The sequence below is a fragment of the Apus apus genome, chromosome 1 (genome assembly GCF_020740795.1).
Source record: "Apus apus isolate bApuApu2 chromosome 1, bApuApu2.pri.cur, whole genome shotgun sequence".
Classification (NCBI taxonomy): domain Eukaryota; kingdom Metazoa; phylum Chordata; class Aves; order Apodiformes; family Apodidae; genus Apus; species Apus apus.
Window position 1 is genome coordinate 73,499,396 of NC_067282.1, and position 26,897 is coordinate 73,526,292.

The 26,897-nt window shown below is 38.5% G+C and overlaps 2 protein-coding genes across 5 annotated transcripts in view; one reads left to right on the forward strand and one right to left on the reverse strand.

Annotated features, from left to right (window-relative positions):
- The window catches only part of CMSS1 (cms1 ribosomal small subunit homolog), a 243,125-nt gene that overhangs the window by 138,937 nt on the left and 77,291 nt on the right, over positions 1-26,897 (reverse strand). The gene's annotated exons all lie outside the window — the stretch shown is intronic.
- The window catches only part of FILIP1L (filamin A interacting protein 1 like), a 208,872-nt gene that overhangs the window by 107,692 nt on the left and 74,283 nt on the right, over positions 1-26,897 (forward strand). Inside the window, exons 4-5 of one of the 2 annotated variants that reach the window (XM_051608058.1) lie at positions 18,670-18,950; positions 22,065-22,238. In XM_051608058.1, coding sequence (XP_051464018.1) covers positions 18,687-18,950; positions 22,065-22,238 — 438 coding nt within the window. In that variant the 5' untranslated portion in view covers positions 18,670-18,686. The remainder of the gene's footprint in view (positions 1-18,669; positions 18,951-22,064; positions 22,239-26,897) is intronic. The other variant, XM_051608060.1, reaches the window with a different exon arrangement.

A 26,897-nucleotide genomic window follows, 5' to 3' on the forward strand; every position in this document is an offset into this window, starting at 1 on the left:
TAAATTAAATAAATTGGTAAAGCCAAGCTGGCATCATCATTGTCAGTAGAAGGCCTCTTCTTGCCAAGTCTCTGTCAAACTACTGGTTGCCTCAAAGTTCTGTTTCCATCTGGCAAAGGACAGTCTGGTTTTTGGATGAGTCAAAACCTGATAAGCAGCAATACTGAACAAGTAGCTCCTTTATAAAACCCCACACCTCTGTACTTACAGACAACTAACAGAAAAGGCCTGAAAGTTGACCTTAGTGTAACAGAGGTGAAAAAAGTCGGGGGAGGAGCCCCCACAAGCCACAAACAAAACATCAGATGCATGCAGAATGGTAGGGGCAACAGATAATTAAGGAAGATTGCTAGGGCATGCTTCCTTTAAGCTGACACCATTATGTAGTACCATATTAATAAGACTGGGTTTTTATTTTCTTCATTTTTGGCTAGATTTTAAAATGTTATTTAGTGCAGGGGAAGAGACAGATGGACTTGAGTAAGGAAAAACTGCTGTTCCCAGCAAAGAATTTTCAAATTAATTGATCACTACATTTAAGTCAGTATTTTAATGGATAGAACAATTACATTTTTTTGGTCAAAAATCTGGCAAGTTTTGCAGAAAGTGGAAGTCAGGAGTAAGACTGTATTCAGCTATTTCTGGCGTTTGACCACAATCAGTACTTTTGCCACAAGAAGGTACATGACTTGACAAAGCTCAACTAAGAACTAGGCAGAAATATCTAGCTAAATGGGCAAAACTGTCTATTTTCATACTTTTCCCCTCCTTTCTCTTCTATGCTGAATACATCTCTGCAAACAAGATGATGAAGGAGCAAAACTGACAGGCAAGCTAGCAGAGCACGCAAGCAATGTAGAGTACAAGACTCCCAGAGGTTCTACTCAGCATTTTTAAGTTGTCAGATGTCATCTCCCAGCCTGAATTTCTTAACATGTATTAAAAACTCTTATAGGAAGAAATTTTTTTCAAAAATCTTGTGCAAGAGACAAACCTTCCTGTCTTTCCAGCTTCAGAAATCTAAAGTATCAACTTTTAACAATTATACATGTACCAGTAATTTTATCTTTGTGGTTTTAGCATAAGGGTGCACCCACAAAGTCAATGCTTTGCAGTTTCTACCAGCTTACATCCCCCACTTTAGAGTGCAAACAAGACTTACTAAATCTTAGGAATCAAGAAAATATTTTCCCAAAGCCAAAAATAAAAAAATATGTTTACTGTTGATTGCAGTTGGTTTTCAGTTGCCCTCAATTTCTTTATTTTTCCCTATGATGATTAGAGTAAATATATATTTACTGTTTTGTGTGTATACATATACTTAATTAAAAACAAAGGAACTACTTAAATTATATAGACCAGAAATATTTTGTGTTTTGAAAAAATTTAAAAGATTACTGTTTTCCTGCAGACTCAAACAACTCAAATCAGTTTATCTTGTGTTCTGTACAAACTGGCTCCTAAACGTTGAGATACAAGCAACCTCAAATTATCTTTGATGAAGTTAGGAAAACATTGTCCAATCTTACAAGCAGTTCAAATTATTAGTTTTAGGTTTTACTTGCTGATGAATCATTGACTTCATCTTAATCTAGCTGTAAGTGCCTGTAATTGGCCTTATCATATGCTTATTGTAAGGCTTATGCAAAAGGAAAAAATCTAAGAAACACTAAACTTTGTGCAGAAAATCCAGTATGAGAGAAACAAAAGAAAATACAATAAAAGAAACTCTAGCAGCTACAGCTACCTGATACAAGCAGGTTGATTTCAAATCCTCACAGCATTGCTCAGCAGAGAGTATCACAATATCTATCATAAAGCAGTTGTAGTCTGAGGCGTGCAAACATTCACTGGTTCATTCAGTTGAACAAAAGCCGACAGCAGCAAGAAGGAAGCCTGAATCATTTTGCTGAAGCTAACAGAAAGGCAATCCCTGACAGTTTGGGTGCAGGTTCTGCTCTGGAAATCTAAGGAAGTATAAATGAGGGAGAAGCTTCACAAAGTCTTAGGAGGTCTGCAAAATAATTTCCAAAGGAATGCAGAGTAAGTCTCATCCCTTGTGATACCTAAAACTAGATGGAACAAAACAGTGGAAAGTAACCCACAGAAAAAGCTAAAGCTAGTACTGGCAAGTTGACAGGATATATGGCATATATTTTTTCTTGCATCTCTGACTTCTATTAACATTTTTGTGGCTATTGAGGCAGTAAGGTAGGAACTCTGGTTTATACTCCATAAACATAAGCCAAAAGCCTCCCACGGTTCCATTTGGTAATGTCAGCTTAACACGCGCAAATACACACAGTTTTCTGACAATGAGTCAAGTTCCCACTCAAGGATAAATTATGCCAAAAAACACCCAAGATTACTTCAACTAATAAACACTTGGTTAAAAAAACATGTCAAATCAACTTGGTCTTTACATCAATTTAATTGCCTCTTACCACAACCACTGTCTAAGCCGTAGTGTGCTGCAGGAAGCACCAAAAGATAAAGGCGACTGAAAACATTCTCACAGAGCTCCTCTGACCAACATCGCTTCCGTGGTTGCACAAAGCTAAGGACTCTTCACTGGGAAAACAAAATCCTCATCCAGCAACTGGGGCTTACATTGTGAAAATCATTTTTAGGATGCCACGGTCCTGACTCCTGAGGACTACAATTTGGGATAAGTACTGCACCAAAATTAAGTTTTTAAAAGAAAGGCGAAAGTCTTGTATCCTATCATAGTAGTTTCAAAGCCCTCTCAAGATGTTGTCCTTTGATTCAACCTTCATAGCATCATACTTATGAAAGACAACTCTTCACCAGAAACACAATGCTCGGAAATATACACAATGTTACCCCAAGTTTATACAGATGCTGTTCATTAGCATATTTATTCTCTTTATAAAACTGTGACATTTGTAATTCAGATTTTTCCAAATTCCATTCCAACTCCCCTACTGAGTTTGTACACTGAGCATTAAAAAGACAACCAAAGTGTGGGGGGGGAAAAAACAAAAAAACCACAAGGACACAACCAAAGCACAAGGTAACTTGTGATACATTGATTTATGGATCCTGAAATCATATTCTCCAAATGATTATTCTTTCCAGAAATTCATATGTAGTTACAGTAATACAGAAGGCAAGGCTGGAGTGGTTAGCTCTTGCCCAAGATCCCTTTCCAATCTAAGCAGCACACTGACAAGCAATTAAGACAGATGAAAAGAATACATCAGAAATGCATTGTCAGTTAAAACATTGACTGGAATAGCATAACCAGCAGCAGTTACAGCATGAAGAAAAGATGAAATCTCCTAGAGACTCTTCTATCAAACTAAAAGCTGGTTTTCCGTATTAGGACCAAACGACATTTGAAAGGCTAAGCTGACATACACCTTTTCCATAAAACCAAGCCTTCCTCCTTCCACAACTACCACACTGAGGCTAGCCATGCACAAAGAAATACTAAATTAACTCAAAACACTTCAGAGTCAAAAGCTCTTAGACACAAGCCAGTTCAACTGAAAACACATGTATCCAAACATAATGTCCTGTCTCCATATGTATTTCCTCTTACAGAATAGTGACATGAGCTAAAATTTTTTTCCCACTGTGAGATTTCTTGACAACCCATGGAAACATGAATCACTATTCTCAAGGGAAATAATGGCTTGTGACAGCTGTAACTTCTGATATATAAAGTATCACATGGGCAAAGTTAGCCTGACTCCCTGCTGTAAATAATTAGTAGATTGCAACTAAATGTATTTCACTACCTAGGTTTAAAAGGTACTGGAGAATCAATAGTCTTGGAGTCTCACCTGTGCTACAGGACAAACACATGAGGAAAGGCAGAGGCTGAACTATTTCCACAGCCTTTCTGACATGGGCCAAAAGCAGATAACTTGGACAGAGAGAGCAACAGAAAGCATCAACAGAATGATCCTTCTCCTAGCATGTCCTTAGCTTCCATTTAAGGCTTTCAGATGCCTCCAGAACATCCTGCTAACCTATCACAACCAAACTGATCCCCTGTGAATCTCCTTACTGAATCTAACAAGACACCTGGCCTCAGTGATATCCCATGGCACTGACCACCACAGTTTGACTATGTGCTGTACAAGGAAGTACTTTGTTTCAGTTTTATGGTAAACTGATTCACTGAGTGTCCCCTGATTATCATGCTTTGAGAACATAACTATTTCCATTGGCTTCATGTGTGCTGCTCAGGATATCTGAGTCCTACATTAGATGCCTCTTAGACATTTTCTTTCCCATTTGAACAATCATGGTTTAGTAGTCCTAGGACATAGGTAATCTGGTGCTACCTTACATGTTATAGAGATAGGGAAGCAGCCACATCTAATACCTAAAATATGTTTTGCATCTAGACATAACAAGGCTTTCTGTTTCTGTTTACTTGCTTTGGTTTATGACCAAGCTGGACTCTCAGAAGTATTCCCAGAAAAGCTAAGAGGGACTTCCTACAAGTCCACTTTGCTGAGTTGGCAATAACTACCTCAGGACTTTTCCTGAAGAGACATCATCAGAAGCATCTGATTAAATAGGCTGATAACCCTATTTTAATAGTTTTCCTGCTACAACTCCGACAAAAATTCTGCAGGGCTTCAGTGAAACAAATTCTAGTATGTTGCACTAAACAAACAGTTCAACATCTTTGAGAAACAACACTGATTCCCTTTGGGAAGGAAGAACACAGAAAGGGAAGGATGGAGTTTTCATACCTCAGTGCTTAGTTATTTAAACAGTCTCTTCAGTCCCCTGCTACACCTCATGGAAAAAGCAGGGCTTCTGAGCAGGAATTCAGCCTTGGGTTTGTGAAAGTGTCCTCTGATAGCCCCATCCCTCTTCACTGCTTACAGCCAGCAAGGCTAAGCACATATGCACAGCTAGTGTGAAAACCTTCCTGCACTCTCCTCTGCATATCTGAAAGCAAACATCTATCTTAAGAGAACTGATTCTGGACAAAGAATCATCCTTTTTTTACAAGGTATCATGGTCTTAGCCCTTACAATTTTCCCTCACAGTGGGCTAGGTTTACATATGTACATACTTACACATTTTAAAATCTATATGTATTTTACATATGGAAATACATAGAAGCCTTATTCATGTCCCACAACACAGTGTTATTCACATATTTGCAGATGCTCTGTCCAGTTCAACCTGCATGCATAGCTTCTGTGAAGCAGATGAAACACCATCGGTGGCCACGTCCCCAGAATTGTGATAAGTGTTTTCCAGGGGCTTCTTCTTTCCCTCCTGACAGGTTCTCCTGTTCCTTCACTCTCCCCGGCAGTCCTGCTGCCCCCAGGGCAGATGGTTAGCAGGTGCAGAGGTGCCCTGCACCCCATGCACAGCAGCAAACTCAGAGCCAAGCAGAGCTGCCCACCTCAGGGTGTGGGGCACAAGGGCCCGTGGTACCCTCTAGGATGGTACCAGCGGCTAGACAATGGCTGAAATGCTGCCTTTGTTGCACCTGCCAAGCTGGGGAGCAGATGACCAGGGTCCATGCTTAACAAGGCAGCTGCAAATTCGACAAAGCTATTTCTTACAAGTATTGTACAAGCCCTCTGGGAAGACAGCTTTAAATCTCCACAGAGTTACGTCTTGCGCAGGTGGCCTGTATAACTTCACAGGATCCTGTTCTTAATATGTTTTTTCAAAGCTTGCTCACTACATTTATTACTGTAGTTCTGACTAAGCCTCCAAACTATTTTTATGGGCCCTGAACAATAGTAATCATTAGGATCAAGTTCAATTTGCTAAACTGAATTATATCTAGTCCAGATCCTTAAAATCATACATCTCTGACAAATGCTGCTGATCGAAAAACATAAAGGATATCAACTGGGATAATGTTGTTTTAAGAGACACATGAAGACTACCACAAGAACAAGAATTTGCTACAAGGCTTGGTTCAGACACTGAAAGACGCAGTGCATTGTAACATGCACTCTTAGCAACAACTTCATTTTGAAATGTACAATACGGATGCAGTAAGGTAAAGATGATCAGGTTTCTGAATGATCATGCCTGTGAATTTTTTCAGTGGCCTTTAAAAACCCTGTCTAGGACCTAACAGGACACTAAGAAGTTGTAAATATCATTCTTCAAATAAAGCAACACTAAAACTATAATATATTTGCAAAAGGCTATTTTCAAGGACTGAAGATTTTAGTTAACTCTCTTGATCAGCAGCAAAATTAGTTGTTTTAGCCTATTTGTAGTAAGCCAAGTTAAAACTATTCCAATTTGACTGAGTTTGCTGAAACAAATCATGACACTTCAGCACTGCTCTTCACCACTGACGCATTTGCCTGAAACTATATAAATTCTAAAGAAATCACTAATTAACCTTAAAGAGATGTGCAAGTTTCAGTTCTGCAGCTCTACTTCGTATGAAGCTGCAGTTATTACAAAACCAAACTCACTATGCAAATACTCTGAGGATAAACCTACATAGCTTGTCTTGCTCATGCAAGGTAAGAAAACAATGATGAACATGCATGACAAAATGGTATTGCTGTCATTATGAACACTAGTGTTATGAACCACAATCTACCTCACAGTTAACAGACATAGGCATTTGTTCCTTATTTCTCCTTCAGCTCTAACCCTCAAAGCCAAACTGGACAGTCAGTTGTATACCTCAGGTACCAAGAAGATACCTTTTCTTCTCCTATCCCAATTAATTTTATGTTTTGTGCTCCTCCCCCCCACCTCCTTTTTTCTTATGGCTTTATGGCAAGAAAATTACAAAACCTTAAACTAAGGAGAAAATGTCTTACAGTCTCTAGATTAGAGCCTTTAATTAATGTGTTAACAACACAGCATTAAAAATGCTACATTTTGAGACTGGCCAGACTATACTTAAAGGAAAATGTAGGTACTCAGAGTTATACTAGCATCAAGAGTCACAAAATACAGTCCCCAGTCCTGTAATTCAATCCTACACGTGCAGCCTCTCAGACTTTAACGGGCCTTCCTGCACAAGGAAAGCTTGCAGAAGCCCTCCAAATGCATTCTGATGTTTACTGGGAATTTGGTATTAAATTATGCAGGAAAGATTCTCTAGCCTTTCATTTAAAAACCTTTCCTTCCATCTCCAGATATTTATTTGATCAGAAAGCTTAACTTTTTAGTGTCAGAGAAGTGTTAGGATCTGTGATTGTACCTCAAATAGAACTGCTTGCCCATACAGGAACACCTACCCATTCAGGGCTGTGTATTGTCCTAATCAAGGCAAATGTACTCTACTGTGAACACTTTTTAAATGCTTATTCATGCACTCGAAACAGAATTGATTGGAGCAGAGAGCTAAGAAAAATTATTCTCTTAAGAGCAAGAATGTAAATACTATTAAATGTGTGGGAACATACGATCACTACATGCACACCTGCTGTGCGTAAAAACGATTCCTTGGCAACCACCCAGAAACAAAATGGGGGGCTACTTTGGAATTTATTTTTTTTAATGATAAGCAGATACTCACAAGCAAAATTACATGTCAGAAGTTTGACCAGAAAACATCTTTTTCATATGTATCTAGGAATGTCTGTACCTATACAACAAATAATTAGGAGGATACGTTCAGATCATGAGGTACACAAGTACTTTCAGAAGCGGCATTAACCTGCTGATAATGTATAGCAAGCTACTGCTATTTATGTACAGAAGAGGCATGGTGCTCTCAGGAGCTAAGTATTAGCTTCAGATAAAATAATTTCACTGAAGTTTTACAAAGCAGCAGCTCCAAGGAGGCCCTCTGTGCCTGCAGGATATGACTCACTGCTTCACTAGGAAGGCCTTTAATATTAAATGCAAACATTTATGGTCATTTGTCCGTGGCCTCCTTAACACACCTAAAAAACTGCAGTCATGTTCTCAGCTGCCAGGAAAACACCAGGAAGAACATAATGTAATTGCCACCAAGACCAAAAAGAAAGCAACTCCCAACAGGACTGTCCTGACAGATCTACTCCTTTTATGATACCTGCTGCTCAGGGAGTAGTTCCTTCTCATATCTTCCTGATAACAACTGCAGGGCTGAACAAAGACAGCAGAAGGGTCCCTACTGTGTCCCTCTCGCCTCACCTGGCCTCAGCCTCACTCCATGCTGTTTGTCAATGGTTATCACAGAGGCACGAGGACAAGCTTTTTGAAAGGCTCTCCAGCATCAACACAAAACGGCTCCAGCAAACAGGACAACCGGTGCTGAGCTGCCAAGCTGAGTAATACCAACATTTTGCTTTAAATACCATTCTTCCAAAAAGATAAACAGGTGTTTCAGCTGGGCTTTTCAGAGAGTGGTAGGGATGGGGAAGAAGGCATCTAGAATTTAGCGTTCCCTTAGAACCTCTGTGAACATCAGAACCTTGTAAAATATTCATACAGATGCACCCATTTATGTCTTCAATATCCCTCTCCTCATCTTCCACTAGTCACTGGGCTAGCACCTGGCTGCAGCCGTATTTTATTTATACAAGTGGAAAAACAAAGAGAGAAACAAACAACAGTATGTTCTCTAAGCCACCTCTCGAGTATGCCTTGTCCTCTCTAGCCCCCTCCAAGGACTCAGCTACAGCATAATCAAAACCAGGGTGAAGTCACAGCTGCAGCCACAAATCAACATTTGCTTTTATGTATGAGCCTCGTGTAACAAAATTGCAGGGTCCTTACGTAGCAATGAAAGGAATATATGAGTTTTCTTCACTTGCCATATGCCAAAGCACAGATGATGGCCTCAAGACCAAATTTCAAACAAGGGGAGGAAAGAAAGAAAGCACAGCCACGGACACAAAGGAGATACATCTACCAAGCTCACCAATCTCCATTAGCCTTTATTTTTTTTTCTGCAAGGAGGCAATTTGACTTCACTGCTTTTAAGAAACTTCCTATTAGAAAGCTGTGGTTTCCAGTGCATTTTTATTGCATTTTCCAAAGTTGCATCATTAGAGCAAGGTTATATTCCTATGGGAGCTAATGGTCCAAAACTGTAAACCATTGTAATAAATAATAACGAATGTTATGGCTAGTAAAAAACTGTAATCTGAACGCATACAAAAATTAATTTCACTGTGTACAGTTACTTTTGAGACTGTGTTTTTCACATTTTCCTGGCAGACACACATAGCCACAGTCACCAATTAATACGAACAATATAAAAAATACAAACCACCACTCAAAGTTGTAATCTTATTTTGGCTTATTTAAGGTCATAATCAATCTTAATTTTAAAAAGTTCTTCAAAAACTAAAAACCAACTACAAAGCTGACTTAAGAATCTACCTGGAAGCTCATGCTTCCTTTGTGTTCATTTGTGCAGAGGTGAACACTTACCAGATAATTACAAAATTCTGCTACCACAAAAATCAACAGGTAGAACAAAGAGAAATAAGAATAAAACAAAAGACTAAGAAACCCCAAAGAAAATAAAAGAAAAAAGCCTCCAGAACAACAAGCAGAAATTCATATTCCTGTTGCAAAAAGAGATTTTGATTCAACCAATACAACACTGACTTCCACTTCAACCAAAGCCTAGAAAACAGTTTTCAAAATTTCTTCAGAGTATCTTGTGACCCCAGGGCACTCATCAAAATCATACAACTTGTCACCATGAATACTGGTGAGATCCCACAGGCAGCATTTGTGGAGTTGGATGAATGGGATACAGGGCACTGCCAGTCAGTACTCCTGGCTCAGAGGGAACAGGTGCCATTTGCCCTAAAAGCAACATCCCTTCCCTTCACTAAAATCCTAAACTCTCTTCCATAGGAAGTAGCATCTAGTCTACATAGAAAGATTATAGTGAGAGCACTGGAGATCTGAGAGATTTTGGTTCCATAAAACTCCTGGGAATTAATGATTTAGAATATTTATATAATTTATCCAAATTCTTCTCTTGGATATTCAACAGAGAGAACGTGAGCATGGGGAGCAGGGTGAGGAATCTTCCATCATCATCTGCATGTTGCCGTTTTGTCGTTGCAGTTGGAAGAGAAAAACGCCAGAGCAGATTTTTTGCACAACTAGATTGTCTGAGTCAGAAAAAATATGTACGCCTGCTGTTACATACTTAGTTATTGTCATCAATGAGAAAAGAAAGCAAGGAGAACCACACTGGTTTTCTATTACAGAATACGGAGGAAAAATCGGTATTTCCCAAATACAGGAACGCCCAAGAATCAAATCACAGAATGTAATAAAGACTTGAACTTTAGGATATATAAAAAAATTCTAGTCCACAGCTAAAAGAAAACCCTAAGATCTAGAAAAAAAAGTAACCTGAGTGATTTCATTTCTGCTGAGGGAAATCAATGAAAGATAACCAATTTCTAGATAATAACAGAATACAGTCATTGATGGGGATGGTATGAAGAAGTTCAATTTAAAATAACAAACAAAACCCCAACCAAACAAAAAATCCCAAAATCCCATACAAACAAGTCAGAAATCCTAGGTTTAGATACAAGCCTAAAGTCCTACTTAGTCTTGTTCACAGATGCTTGGTTGCCAGAATGAGAAAAATCAGTAAAACCCTTCGAAAGAGAAATGCTATTCTCAACAGCTTCTGTGAGTTAAGTACACTCTGCTATCAGACAGCACATAAAGATTTGGTCTGAAGCATAAAAGATAAAGTTCATGAAGGCAAACAAACATTAAGAAAAAAATAAGAAAGAAAACCCAGAGCTAAGGAAGAACAAAAATAAATCTTATTTTCCTGAAAGCTGTCTCAAGGTGGTAAATTCCAGATTAGGGGGAACATCTAAAACATTCAAAGCTTGGCTAATATGTATTCTGTGTTGCCTAGATGCAAAAACAAATGGAACGATATTTTAGGACATATTAAATCAAAACCAACCAAGCAAACAAAAACCAGATATACAATTTGTGTGAAGCTCTGAAAGCCCTATCTGCACGTCACGTAACTTCAATAGCCACAAAGGCAGATGAAATTGCATATTTAAAAATGTCAAACAACTCACTCTTATACAGAACTCTCGAACATGCACTGCCAAAGACAACTGTCTGAAGTAGAGCATCCCACACATATAGTGGCAAAAATAACTATTGTTTCTTAAAAGTTATTTTATTCATGTCTGTCTTGGTAAAATTAGGGGGCATTTGTGGATCCCCCCACCTCTTCCCTCTCCAAACAAGGCATCTCCTCTCAGAGTAGACTGCAAATGTTCAAATCAATGGAATAAAGATCTTGATTGTCTTGGCTAGCTCTCCATAGACATGAGTTCACAAGAGAGGCAGCCGTGCAGCTTCCTCAGACTTTAGTAAAGACTTTTGATCTTTCTTTGAAGAAACTTTTCTCAGGATATTTAAAAGTCTGTGGTTTATTTTCATGTGTGGGGAAAAGCAACACTGAGGCGAACACTCCCACACAAAGAAATGTCTCAACAAAGCTATGCCTGTCAAAAATACCCTTAAAGAAAATTAATATACTCACTTTGAAGGTGTACATTTTTATTCTGTAGTCCTCACTTTAGTCTCTGCTATTTAATGACTCATGGATATACTGCACTCCATGCAAACATCATGTACACAGAAAACAAGAGTAAAATAGAAACAGAAAAGGCTGCAGGAGTTTAGAAGTTCAGGTCTTGTGTACTCAGACTGATTTTTGCGGAGTAGCCAATTAACTTAGATAACATATACTAGATAATTCTTGCTTACTAACCACAAAATTTTTATTGAAAACCAAAGCAAGGTACTTCAGCTGTGTGTACTACTGCTCTTACACTGAAAGCTTATAAAAGACCAGTTATTTACTATTTGTTATGTACACCCAGCAGAAGAGAATTACATAGACACACTTATTACACAAATACATCCTTTAAAATGTAATGTGTGTGTACAGAGAAACAAACACTGAAATACAAGAAATACCACTGACTTCTTGTTTCTGTTTTGCCTACAGCTATTACAACTAATATAATCATAACATTGTATTTCTTCAACTAGATTATGTTTGGAGAGTTATGACCACAGGCTGTTTTTTAGAATGACCTTATACCACATTACCAGCATATTCAAAAGCATACAAGATGGCTTGTCACAAGCCCTTCTTTGCCAGAGTCAATTTACCTTCCATCAGAAAGGACCACATTATAGAAGACACACTGGCCAATAAAGTTTTGTTTGTACACACACAGGAGCATGTGTTGAAAAAGTTAATAACAAAAAAACCTGACTGTGAACTTCTACAGCCTTTTTTTCTTACAGATTTTTCTTCAGTGTACTTGTGTTTAGCTTTTTATTACTTTGAAAAATAGTTTTAAAATTAAGAGCTCTGTCATGCTACAAAAAACACTGCAAGTATTGAAATGACAGTATTTTAATTCTGCTTACATGACTAAAAAAGAACATTAAATATTCCCATTTTGGGGATGGCAGGAAGTTTTGGAAGCCAGGAGGAAACATGATAACAATTGTGTTAAGAAAAATACCACAAACCCAACCAACCTGATATCATAAAACACACCTTTAAATATTTGTAACATTACCACACAGTTGTGGCATTTTAGCTACATCAGGTCTGCTGAGGACAGCCAAAGAAGTGTGGGCAATAACCTATATTGCCAGAAAGTCAGAAATAGCTCCTTTTGTAGGTTCCCCATTTAACAAAAGCACGTTCAGCCTGGGGAAGGAATAGCACATACCTGCCAGCTGGGACAGAAGCAAACACATGGAGCATTTAGAGAGCCTTATGTATCAAAAAATTTTCCCTGGATTTTAAACTCTGCCAAAACTGTCCTGTACTTGCACAAAATTATTCTTACTGTTGAGACAACACCATCAGGTATGTTTGCACTGTGTTTGGCATAAGGAGATAATAATCTTGACCAGGGCCTCCACAAAACTTCGTTTAGTAATTCTGTAGTAGGAAAGGAGAAAGCAAAATCCAGAAACATCTGTACTGACCTGAGAGGCACATGGATCTCACGTGAAAGAATCAGAAATGAGATATGAATGTACAAACTACATCACATCAATAACCCATAAAATATAGAATAAAAGCCAGCAAAAATCACCAGTAAAGTTGCAAAAAAACCACCAAATCCACCATTCAGTAGACAGAAGGTATGGCTTACCATACAGAAAATGTTTTTGTAGGATCCTCAAGGTCTTTAAAGGCCAACATTTGACAAGATCCTCCCACAAGCAGGGAAACAAACTACTAATTTATTTTCTTTCTCCTGCTTGAGTCCCAGCAACCCACATACCAACACATGGCAATATAGGTAAGCACTCCTGCATCAGTTTTCCCAGATAAACAGCTTAATTTTGCAGTTTCCATGCCAGGACAGAAACACTAATTCCAGAGTCCCTAGGTGAAGAATCCAATAAAGGAAAGAAGTCCCTTCTCACTTACTGCACTGCCTATGTACTAAAACAGCACAAGAGTCTACCGTGAATAAGAGCACAGCTTGAATGAAATAGTTAGACATAGTGCAACAGAACATCCCTCTGGATAGAAGTCACTGCAAATGGTTTTCAGGAAGACACTAAAGCAGTTCACCCAAAAGGAAGGGGTGTATCTTTGGAAGTGGTGCAAATTTACCACCAACCAATGTATTCCCACGCACGAGAAGGATGAAAGTCCTAAATGCACTGTCAGAAGACATCAGTTCCAGAAAAGGTTCATTGATTCTGCAAAATGGCCAGATCCTGGGATTCCAATTAATAAGAACTTTTTCGTCTTCTCCCACAGTTCAGATGGCTCAATTGCTAGCTCACAGGCCACATGGACATGGTTCGGCCCAGCCAAGAGCCCCTTACTTCCCATGCCTGGACACTACCCGGCACAAAACCACACAACAAAGCAAAAGAATAGGTACAGGAGATTAATTTCTCCTGAGGCACGTATGTGTGGCACTAAGCTGAACATGATGCTTCAAACCAGATTTTGCTACACAGGAAAGGAAGCAATTACCTGTAACCCTGCAATAACAGAGGTGAGATCACCTTTTTTCTTGCCCCAAACCGTATCTGTAGTGATGGGCAGAGGACTGCAGACCTCTTTTCAAAAGACATCATGTGCTTTACACGCTCCCATTACACTGGCATGCTGAGCAACTGCATCTCAACTCCTTTTAAAAGTCAGTCTGTTGGTAGGAGTCCTACTAATTTCAGCAAATCGAAAGCATTGCCATAGCCCTTTAAGTGATGTTCAAAAACAGAAAGAATTAATTCCTTGCTTAGTAACAGATTTCTGGAAGAAACTGCAAGTTCTTAACTATTCAGGAACTTTACCCGGGGATTAAGGGAAGATTTGGTCCTGTGAAGGATTTTGTTAGCTCTTAAGTCAATCACTGACTAAAGCAAAATCACAAAAGGGAAAAATAGATGGGTAAAAAATGGATGTCTCTTAAAACCCTGCGGTGTCTGTGATGAATTCATCTCTGAAGGATATTTCAGTCTTTCCCACAAAAGTGCAAGGATTTCTGAACCACCTGCTTGTTCACTGCTGCCAAAGAGACAAATGCAGTTTCATCTCCTTCAGAATATGATTGAGAAGGTGGAGACCAAGTTAACATCATAGAAACATTTGGTCATTTATTCATCTGGCACTTTAGGGAAGTGTATTTTTATCCCTCAGATTACTTGGTCATCACCAAGGACAGGAAAACTTCTCCTTTATATGCAGAAGGACAGCATTCATATTCAGAGATGCACATGCTCTCTAAAAAACAGAACAGAAAACAAACTATAAAAAGAACAACAACATGAATACTGAGAATAGATTCAAACTTAGTTGAGTATGTTACTTGTAATAATTCAATTTACCAGAATGTTTCAAAGTAACGTACCCTTACTCCACTGAAACCAGTCTAGCAAGCCACATGTCAACTGATGAGCCTGGGAACCATCACCTTGTGACTTTAAGCAAGACACCACTGCAAAATCTTCAGTTAAAAAGACACATAATAATGTGACAGAAAGCACAATAGTGCAGAATACAGGCCTTGTGGTCTTTAATTAGCACACATACAGTAAACTAATCTATATTAAGTACCCACTGCACGGTGGTTTGTGATTTCAGGACATGTGACTTCAAAATCTGAATAAACCCTTTTTTTTATTTTGATGCAAGCAGATATTGCCTACATCTTATGTAAAGCACCATATGAGAATGTTGACATGTATCCTTGTTTCTACTGTTCATGTAGCTACAATTCCTGCTGCATAGATATTAACTGACCAGATGAAAGATCACAAGCACAAGGCACACAAGCCCAACCAAATCTTCTCACCTGCTGCTTTCTTTCTTAGCAGCTGTTGTTTATCATTTTCTAAGGTATCTTATATTGTCATCCTTCTTGGTGGTACAGAGAAACATGGTTTAAATTAGCTTCTATACAGGAAGTTCATCACAAGATACAAGAGTCAGTCCGCAAGAAACCAGAGACTCTTATGAACTACAAGAGCAGTAAGCCTGTTACAAGAAGGAACCCTTCTTCTTTACCTATATTTTGCAAGAGAGCTTTCTTCTACACAGACCCCACCAATGTGTAATCTGAAGTGAAAAGGAACTAAGACAGATTTGCAAAAAGGCAAATTTTCCACTGATTAGTCTAATCTTGAGAGCCAAGGCTCAAGGAGGGATGAGACACCTCTTTTGTTGCTGTAAGACAACTGATATCCACAAATTCTATGAGTCTCTCTTAGTATTTTTGCCTTGGGAGGGTGGGGGGTTGGAAATCGTTCTTCATTAACCTTCAGGAACATAGAAAGAGTTGTTCAAAATAAAAAATAACCCATCATACCAAAATACACAGCTGGACAATTTCAAACTACACTGCTTCTATCTTGAACATTACACTAGGGCTCTTCAAGGCCTTAATAACATTGCAGAAAACCAGCATCCTCTGGACTGTAATGGGTCATTTTTCTACCACTGTGCAAGTTCCTGACACAACAGCTGATATTCTGTCCAAAATGTCAGGTGCACTTCGACAGTTAGTCCCTTAGATGGTGCCACATCTAGGGGGTCTGACAATTTGAAGGTGGTAAGGAGTTTCAAGGTGGGTGGATGGGATGTTTATTTTTGTCCATTTCTGAGGTCCAGCCTTGCTTGCTTCAATAGCATCTATACTGTCTGCAGTAATTTTAAGCTTTGAATGGTCCTTCTCTTATTCATACCCACACCCCTTGATGACTACATTAATATGAACATCCTTATGCAAACAGACAACACTACAATAAGAATGCCAGTCAATGTACAGGTAATAAGAAGGCTTAAATGAATCAACAAAGACTACATTAATAAGGCAGCCTATTAATACTGAAGTCTCTGTGCCTCTCTCATCAGCTACATTCAAGTAGTGCTTAAAAAGTGCTTAAAGCATACATTTAGTATGCAACTTCAGTCTCTAACAATTCATGCTGACTGCTAAATCTGATAGTATTTGCATATCCGATAATATTTGTATTAGCAGATTCAATAGTAGGCACTGGCATTCAGGAATGTCAGAATAGAATGCAGGTGGAAGAGTACATTACTCTTTTCAACAAGGAAAGAAGAAAAATCCACTCTGGAATGCTGCAAAGGGGCCATCTCCATAGGAGGGTAACCTATTCAGTAGGTCAGTTGGCCTTCTCAGGGATTAAGTGCCTTTTGCTAGTGCAAAAAGGACTGATCTACTTGATTAAGAAGTAGGCATGACAAGTTGAAAAGGGAGTCACAGCTAGCCCTCTGCAGCTGTAAAAACTGCGTGGCATGTGGCCTTGAAGCCAACCGTATGTGTACAGTATAAAAGAAAACATCCAGGAGAGTGTCCTTCTTGGTAGGATCACTGAGGCTACTGTCCTTTCAAGTTCAGGATTCTGCTTCCAGGTGCAGACAATTAAAAAAACTTGAAAATTATATTAACCTCTTCCCTATGCACTACTTCCTCTTCCCTTCTGCAAGGAATGTCATATGGGCATCTGCTGTCAACAAGTCTGACAGTGGCTCGATGTTCAGTCAAGGCTGTTGCATGTATGAGGGGAAAATGCAAGGACTTCTTGCACTATTTATGCATTTCATGGTGTCCTGTGCTTGCAACAGCAAGGTGTGTTGACAAGCTTAGAGTGTGTTCACGTTACCTGATTTAACAACTCCTGCATTTAATTTCATAAACACTAGCCATTAACTGTATGCAAATGCAAAGCAGGTATTCAGCATTTAATGCTCAAAGGAAACTAATGGTCTTCCAACATAATAGTACTCCATATGCAAGATGCAAAACGTTAGTTAAGCCTAATAAGCAGACCACAGTGAACACAGAGGAATTACATTCAACTGAAAGGACAGGATAAGCACCAACTTAAACTAATAATCAGCTAACATAATTTCCAGCCTGCTATGAACAGCTCTCGCTTTTGGGCACTGTAACAAGCTCCCATCCTAAACTGATGCTGTTGATGTACAGCTTCACTAAACAGGTTCCACTACACACTGCCATGCAAATTTGACACACCTTAGTTTTTGGAGACCTGGAGAAACTAGTTTTTCTTATGAAATACAAGCTTATTATAAGTGCTTTCAATTATACTGGAAGATACTTCAGCATCGTAGAAAATGTTCCTTGTTTTTCATAGATCACAGACTGGTTTGGGTTGGAAGTGACCTTACAGATCATCTAGTTCCAATCCCCTGTCAGGGGCAGGGACACCTCGCACTAGACCAGGTTTCTCAGAGCCTCATCCAAACTGGCCTTGAACACTTCTCTTGTACACTTGTAATGTTTTTGATAAATTATCCCCACTCTCAGGCATCAACTTCAAACCAAAAAACTTCTACTTTCTCTGTTCTTGCAGCAAAATAACAAAAGGCACTGTTTCTAGTGTTTAGTGGAAAATTACCAAAGTTAAGGAGTGCAATCACAGAGTCAGAATTGAAAGCATTTAGAGTCAGAACTTGGTGGATGTGGGAGATCTGATAGAACTTTATCAGCCACAGATCTGTGATGCCAAAAAGCAGCAGCAGGATTATCTCCTTCCTACTACAGGCCGTAACAATTTTCTGGACCTTTCAGCAATTAGCATTGCACTTTTGTTAGAAAAACCATGCCTTGTGTTTGGAACATGTTTAATTTCACCTTTGAATCACACAATCAGGCATTTGTCTGTTTATTAAGGTATCCATGACAACAGTTTTCCTGTACAGGTGGACTATAATCCACTCATACCTTAATCTGTGCAATGATAAGCAAAAATGAGTTCCTGAGGTTGATCAATATTTATACAGTGTTAGTCAGTTATCTGCAAGGGCATTAGAGTATGTTTACTTACCAGTGGCACTTCAAAGGGGTCTAGTTAGAACAAGTGTCCCTTTGGCCAGGTATTAACACCTTTAGAGTGGTTAGAGTCTAAGACTAAGGAAGCAGATTTCACACTACATGGTTACTGGTGGGGGGAGACCATGATCAGCAAGGTAGTTAGGTTGTGGGGGTGGCGGTGGCAATTAAGACTTACTTCATTACAGACATCCAGTAAGAATCACAGCTCACTCCTGTTGGCTTACACAAATGACAAACAGCCTTGTGTGGGAGGGAAAACTACTAGTCTCAAGGGAAGAATAATATCCACCATAAATTATGGTAATAGTTTTATAGTCTCTGCTGGTTAAAACAATTACTTTTTTTCCCCGCCTTCCTTCAGCTTCAGAGATATAAACCATGCATTCCAGAAGTAACAGCACAGAAAGCCCAACCAGACCAAAGCTGAGCCAGCAAAGGTTGAAAGACCACCATAAAGAAGAGGATGGTTGCAGTGGGAGAGGAAACGTGCAAGGAAGGCAGAAGGATGATGTAGCCCAAGCCAGTACCATCCTAAGAAGCCCTAAGGCAGAGAAAAAGCAAAGAAGTTCTTTCAAGCAAAGAGAGGATCTCTCTCATGATGACTTAATATTTCTTCTTAGTGTCCTCGAGGGTGAACTGCAGGTGATTTATTGTCTTCTTTTATATCCTGAATTAAAACACACACACCCAATTTACCATGAAACGCATGCTGCCTTCATATAAAGAAAACACCCTACCTAATTTGATACAGGACAAATACAAACTGCAAAGTACATAATAATGGAAATTATAGCTATTATTCCACCTATCAGCCAGAAAAGGTGATCTTTACACCACCCCTAAATGCAAATAAAATGTACTCACAATATACCTGTATCACACTAAAAACACTCATGGTTCACCGTGAAGGCTCATGTAATTCTCAAAGCAGAGAACTCACTAAACTTTCCTATTGTGATGCCACATTCTCAGTACTTTGAAATACAAGGTATTTGTCACTGTAAAACCTATACGAGGAACACATTAGAGACCTTTAAGATCTATTAATTATTTCTTATCTCCTCTCTTTCCTGTGAAGTCACAAGCATGACTCCCTATAAATCAGAGTGTGCCAGATTACAAGAAGTAACTCGCTCAACAGTATTCTAAGATGTTTTTTCTAGAAAAATAAAAATAGCCATTTTATATCCCATAATATGAAGCTTTAAGCGTTGCATGCCAGTTAGCCGACAAGATACAGAATTCTGAAGAGTGACCATTCTTCTGTCTGGAAAAGGAGCCAGATCCCAAGTGGTAAACAATGCCTAACCTGGTCAAACGTAATCTCAGGAAGTGGGAACTAGATTTCCAGTAAGCAGGCAGAATATTTCTCTGGCAGGCTGACTGCATGGAAGTAGTGATGGTCACTTGAAAGTCCTCGCAGGCAGAGGGAAAAGTTAACTGGACAAAGTGGCATAAATGGGTATACTACATGGTTTCAGAGTTTACTACCTAGACAATACCTGGGTAGTTCCATTCTTAACATATGCATTTATATTTACTTAATAAAACACGCATGCTTAACAGAACACATATAATATGAATATTTGATAGATGTACCGATCTCTGAGAGTAGATCCAAGGCAAACTTATATAGAACACTTCATTATGCAAACAACGATTTCTGTAAGAAACATTTATCTCCTTCTCAGTTACCATTTCTTAAGTTAAATTAAAATGCAGATGCCACACACCGCTTCAAAATCTCCTCTTCCTCTCAAAAGAGATGTGTATGTAAATATATTTTGATGTATTACATGCACTTCATTACATTTGTGTAACATTAAAAAATGTATCTATAAAATAAACACACACTTAAATTCTTCAGATTTAAAGCTGAAACAGAGTGAAATGAGAAACTGAAAAACAATGAGCCTGACACAAAGATCTTAAATCATGTCTGACACACCAGAGGAAGCACCGTAAAAGAAAAAAATTGAAAGTTCATTTTTTATTCCTAATTTTCCACCTCCTGTAATGTCCAATCTCTGAAGATCAGCTGTCAACCCAACCATAATTAAGTTTCAAAGTTAGGTGCCACTATTCCCTGATTCCAGAACATTTAAGATGCACAAAGATCCCCCCTTCTAGGTTTTTTCCTAAAGGTATTAGAAATAGATTCTTTTATATTTTTTAACAGTTACAAAGAGAGCTACAGAAGTGCTCCAGTCAAGAACAGTCAGACTGCAAGTGTTACACTCTCCTGATACATTTTTCTCTTTCTGATTTCCTCCTTTCTTATTCTACCCTTCTAGGATTACATGTATTTCATTTTGGCTTTAACTGAGATCATTGCAGACAAGGGAAGTTTGAGACAGTTCATGCAGTTGTGGGATTGTAATGGGGGCAGTGGGCAACCTCCACCACCAGAGGATGCAGGAACAAAAAAGAAATAGACACAGCCCCAGGAGAGGTGGTGACCTAAACCAGTTTTTCTTGAAGTTCTCATGAAATAACATTATCATTAGACTTTAAAACAAGGAAATATTTGCAGCAGGTATTCTGTCCCCTCCAACTTAACATCTGGGAGCTAACAACTGTACAGCAAAGATATGTTTTTTTGTGGGGTTTTGTTTGTTTTTGTTTGTTTGGGTTTTTTTTAAAAGAACAAAGGGAATCTATAAATCACTTCAAATACTGCAGATACATATGGCACATTTCTGAAGCACAAAGCATGAGAGCAGTGTTAACTGACAGGAAGATAAGGTGTGTGCACCTGCCAGCTTGCACAAGAATTTCTGAAATACACAGAAGCACATATTGAAAACATGCCTGAGAAAATATTGTATCTACTCTTTGCTAACAGGATGTCATCAGATATTTTAGAAGATTTAGAAAATGCAATGACATCAAAAAAGGAAAAGTATAATGTACATTTTTAGGCTATACTTTTTGAAACTACACTTTTTGAAACTACATGGTTTTTGGAAGCCAGATAACACCACTTTCCCTTAACTATTTTTAAATGCCTTTTTTTTTAGCATGCACTCACAAATTGAGAATACCCTTACAGCATTTACTTCCCAAACACTTGATGCTACAAGATTGCTTACTTGAGGCATGGTCTCACACTTGCACGTACACATGCATACACATGCACATGGACCCCGCTTCCAGCTTTGAAGGCAATTAATCTTCTTTTAAAGAACTGCCATTATTGCATGCCTTTGGAATGTGTGTTGCAAAGGGTCACATCCCCTGCACCACACACCTCACAACATTCAGCTCTCAAACAAGCTCAGTGTAACAACAGAAGCAGATGATCCCAGGTGGATTTAAACTACAGAAGCCACCGTTGCACACAGAGTATACCAAATGAGTAACACTTCCAGGCTTCAAGAACTCTCTTGACATCTTTCACTAACAATTTAAAATCAGCTTCTAATACCCCACATCAGAATTTACCCTGAAATTTTGTGTTGTGAATGCTACACGCTGATCCAGAAACAGAAATAAGACCTAATCACTAACGAAGTACTTAAGCATTGATAACGGTTCTGAAGATTTTGGAGTTTATGCAGAGCTAAAAAAATGCAAGGACCAATACTTCTCTTATGCTTTTTAACTGTCTTCACATTAGTAACTTTTTTCAGGCACTTTACATACACAGCACTCTTTTACAAGTTTTTGAGTTTTCTTAAGAACAAAGTAAAAAGCCAATCTATAAATACACATACAGAGTTTAACAAAATAAAACCTTACTTTGTGTTTCTGCAGGCTCAAGATGAAGTTATAGGAGTACTTAAGGCTGAAAAAATTGACTTGGCTTTGCTTGAAGCACAATATGGCTTTGTTACTCCCAAGAAGGTGTTAGAGGCTCTCCAGCGAGATGCTATTCAAACAAAGGCTGAGCAATGGCAAGAAGATGTCTATGAAAAGCCTATGAGAGAGGTATGAACATATAATTGATGTTTAACCATAGCTTCCACCAAATTCAACAGAACTTATCTCACTGACTTCAGGGAATGAAAGCATATGAGCTCTAAATCTAGAACCTGAGTGTGACAGCAGAACAAAGTCCAGGGTCCCTAATAAAAACAGGTATCTATTCCTCATTTATACTGTGCACTTGGGGCTTTAGACATAGACAGTTTTGATTTTGTGAAACTCAGACTCTGTTATCAGCCTTTTCTTTCTGACACTGCCTTCTTTTTCTCCCTGTTATCCATATTCAACCCAACCAAACAGATGCTTCCCCACTTGTCTCATTGAGGACATCTTACCAACGGCTGGAAAGGGCCCATTTAGCAGTAATGGCAGCAATGTCTACCTTTAAATATTCCAGCTCCCACTAATTCTGGGGGAGTCATGGGTTAGAGTTAGGTCTGCTTGATCTGAGTAGCTACTGTAATGAACTATCATTAGAAACTCAATTCAGGCAGAAATCTAATATTCTTACATTATACCTAATTAACGTTTAGTTTAATTACACTGCAGCAGTAGTCATATTTTTTGAACAGTGTTATCTGAATTTTATTTCTGCCCTGCAATGCAGATCACTGGGTGTTAAAAACCCTTCATATCAGAATATGCTGGTTTTTCCCAAGTATACATCTCCTCTTGAATTTACATAAACATTTTCAATATGCTGCCCAATATAGATAATAATGATAAAAATAAAAGCAGAAAATATGAAAAAAAATTATTCTACCAAGTGTTTTACAAGATTTCTGAACAGAAATGTATGTAAGGATACAGAGTTAATTTCAGAGAAAACTGTCAGGCAAAAGGTCAGCACTCATTTCAGAGGTTCAAAGGTTAAAATCTCTGACTACAATCTGAAGCAGATTTAGTTCTGTGGAGGTTAATTTATTTTAGAATATTGTGGCATTATGTCACAGAAACTTAAGAGTGCAAATGGAAATTACTTGAAGTCCAAAAAAGTTTGAAGACATGAGTTCAGTTTGTTACTTTACCTAAGTTGATACATGCTGTTTCCTTCCTTCTCTGCCATTAAGTGTAAGGATTTCTGACACCACTGGCAATTCCAAAAGGCAAAGGTAAACATCCCAAGAGCAACTGAAAGGCTAGAAAGGCATTGACACTTCGTATAACTTGGTAAACCTGAAGATGCCATAATCAGCAGGCATTCCACAATTTCCGCTTCAAAATCCCCCCAAATTAAGTTAGAGATCCATTTCGTTTTTGCCTGGATTTTTTAAACATTTATAAAAACCAAGTGAGACAAAGAACCAGCCACGAAGTATGGAAACTGATCATTCAGATTTCCCCTTTGCTACCATGACATTTGTATTTGCTTACAAAATCTGTGCTGATTCAGCTCCTCTAAAGCAGGGTCTCATCACTGACAACACAGCCTTGTAGCCCTGACCATAGAGGATCTTCCCAGAACTCAACTGAAAATACAGTGAATTTCAGAAGGCAAGAGTAAGATTACTGGTCCTTTACCAGTCTCTCAGAACCGGCTCATCTATCCTAAACTTCGTGAAGTTCCTTGGCAAATTTAGTTAAGAATGTAGTGGGAAAATTTGCTGACTGCACAGCTTTACTCACTAGCAACAGGATTCACAGATGAAGAAATGCAGTAAAACAGAAAACAGTAGTAATACCTTGTCCTTTGCAAAACTTATGAGTGTGACAGACCAAAAGCATGTCTTCGCCGGCTATGAGGAAATTTTTATTTATTTTTTAAAGCACAGGGGTTTTCAGCTGTATTTGCTCTACAGTTATTTTCTTCTGCAACCTAACACATGCCAGATAAGCCAAATCTTATTCCTCACACTTGAGGATACAATAAATTGTTTTATTTAATGTGGCTCAAAAGAAAACATAATAAGCTTTTACTTTTTGCTTTTGTCTGACACAAAGGCCTGAAAAGGTTTTCCATCTTTGCATGGTTTGTAAACTTAGATTGAGTTAGTTATTCATGAAAAAACCTGGTTTCAGACAAATTGCCACTTCTCCTAAACAGAAAAGAGAAAGTATTCAGCATTCTAATAAATACAGAATAATAGTGTAAGAACCATTTTCCCAGATTTAAAAATAAAAAAATGTTAAAAAAAAATAAATCAAAAAAACCATCAGAGAATGTGATGTAAGACAAGAGAGAGAAAAAAGGAAGATAATGTAGAATTTGTGGTGTCTTTTTCTCATGTTTCAAACTGTCATGGAATTAGAAAGCCAATTCTGGTTTCTAACCCTCCCCAGCTTCCAATAACACAGTCAAAGATTAAAAAAATTGGTGCCTCACTATTTGAAATGTGATGAACAAACCTCCTACCCCTCTGAAAACTCTAAAAGCAGCGAAATTAGAGGAAAGCCTATATTGTGCACCCACCAAGGACAATACAACATTTAATTAATTTTTTTAATTCTGGTGCAAATCAACTCAAGGGAAGATGCATTCTACTCAGCCTTTTAACAAGTGTTGGTCACAACTTTCTAATGATGACAGCTGTAGGGCACCAGTAAGTTACAGTCATAGGAAGCAACATACAGGAGAAGCAGGCCTACATATCCACATGGAAATTTGGCTCAGATAGGGCTGAAAAAGACAAGGGAGAAACATCTCCCATAATCTCCAGCAATCTTAAACTCAAGATTACAAATTTATAAACAATGACCATGAGGATATTATTACCATGAATAATATTTCACTGCACTTTGAATAAAGAAATGTAACCAACCTGGATTTTACTCTGGTTGTGCCAAACACAAAACAGTGTTAAAAGACAAAGACAAAAAGTTAAGTTTCAATGAAATGTATATGAGACATACCATCCTAGTTTTGACTTCAGACACAAGTTGGTGGCAAAATGTATTTAAACTATTAAATTCATGTGAATTTTTAGCTTGCTGAACTATTCACACTTACGTAAGTCCATGTCTCTTATTTTCCATTGTATTGTACAGTATGTTCAAAAAGCCCATATGGTTAGCAAGAAAAAAATAACAAATCACTTAATTAAGATTTTATCACTTTAATTCTCAACAGAAGACATTTATACTGCTGCTTATTAGTCCTCTGCAGTTTTTTGCCAAGAACTGTATATGCTGAGTAAATGTGTGTGTACATACAAATGGATACTTCTACATATGCAGCTTTAGCATTTAGACAGAGTAATGTGAGGAACCAAGGGGCTGCTAGAGACTGCTCCTGGGAGAGGATCTCATGCTAACAGGGGTTCACACAACTCCTCTCTCTTCCCTGCTGGATACACAGGAGTCAGCCACAAGATCTCACAGAGAAAATGCAGGAGTCAAATTTGCTTCACAAGGCAGTGCCATTATCTCACAGAGGGGCACAACAGAGCTTAAAAAAAACCCCACACAGGAGTGCAGCAACCCAGTACGACTCTGCTCTGCTTGGTCCTACAGGGAACTGCTGCACAGTAACACAAGCAAGTGTCACAAGGCCAACCAGCCCTACCCCCTGTGCAGCTTACGTGCAGATCTCAAGTGTCTGCATTAATTGCAATATAGGATCTGCTGCATCTCCAAAGGCTCATTTCCATCAGGCATTAATGTTTGGAAACAGGAGTCGTTTGATTGTAACCAGAAATTTCAGTGTTTTCTTATGACAGCAATTTACACATCCTCTCAGATTCTTACATATACTTTTAAAGCAGTGGTCCAATCCATTACTTGCTTAACCCCATCCATGCAGACTGCCTGTTAAAAGAAATCTCAAGCTGTTGCCTTTGCCTTCTTCCCCACTTGATCTCATGCTGAGGGCTGAGACCAGCAAGCCGTACCATGCAAGGCTGATGCCCAGTTCACAGCAATTGAAGTTCGACAGACCCATAGCTGCAAACAGCATCACATTAGAACTTTACCAAAAAAACAAGGCAGCTTGCTTTCTGAGAACAGCATGTATTCATTCAACAGTGTGACCTTTCAAAAGCTGAGGATCAGAAACTCCAAAGATGGTGATTCACACATCTGTGCAATTGCTGTTCCAAAAACCCCTCAGACATTTTGGAGAGGGAGGAAGGTTGATAAAACACTGAAAATTCTCTCATTCTGGCAAACTAGCAGCTGAACAAAAGATTTTAAATTTTGAAATTTCCACTTCCCATGGAAGAAGAGTGTGGAGAAATTTAAAAGGGCCAGTTTTCTTCAACTTGACCTTTTAAGGCAATTCAGTTTTCAACCTCTGTAAAAGACATGGGAAACACAGCCAAGAGATTACTGTATAAGGCGGTGCTTGCTTACTGAGAAAGCTTGCATATGCAAGGGTTTAGGTAAGAGATGTTTTCCCATGAGAGGTCCTACTACATGATCATAGTTCCAGAAAGCATTGACCTTGCTGGTGTGAAAGTGTGCAACTTGTGAGTGAATGAGGTGATATAAATCATAACAACCTGCTGAAAGAGAGACACTAAACAACCAAAAAGGACAATCATAGATTTCTTTACAGTTTTGATCCTGCATGAGCTCAGCTATTTCACAACAGAAAAGACACTCTCTAATGCATTAAGAAAAAAGAACAGGCAATTTTTCAAAATTCACATTTCTGTTGGGATATTTTGGACTCAAATGATCTTCAAAGTCTTGTCACTAGTTACTTTTTCTTTATTCATCTAAGTG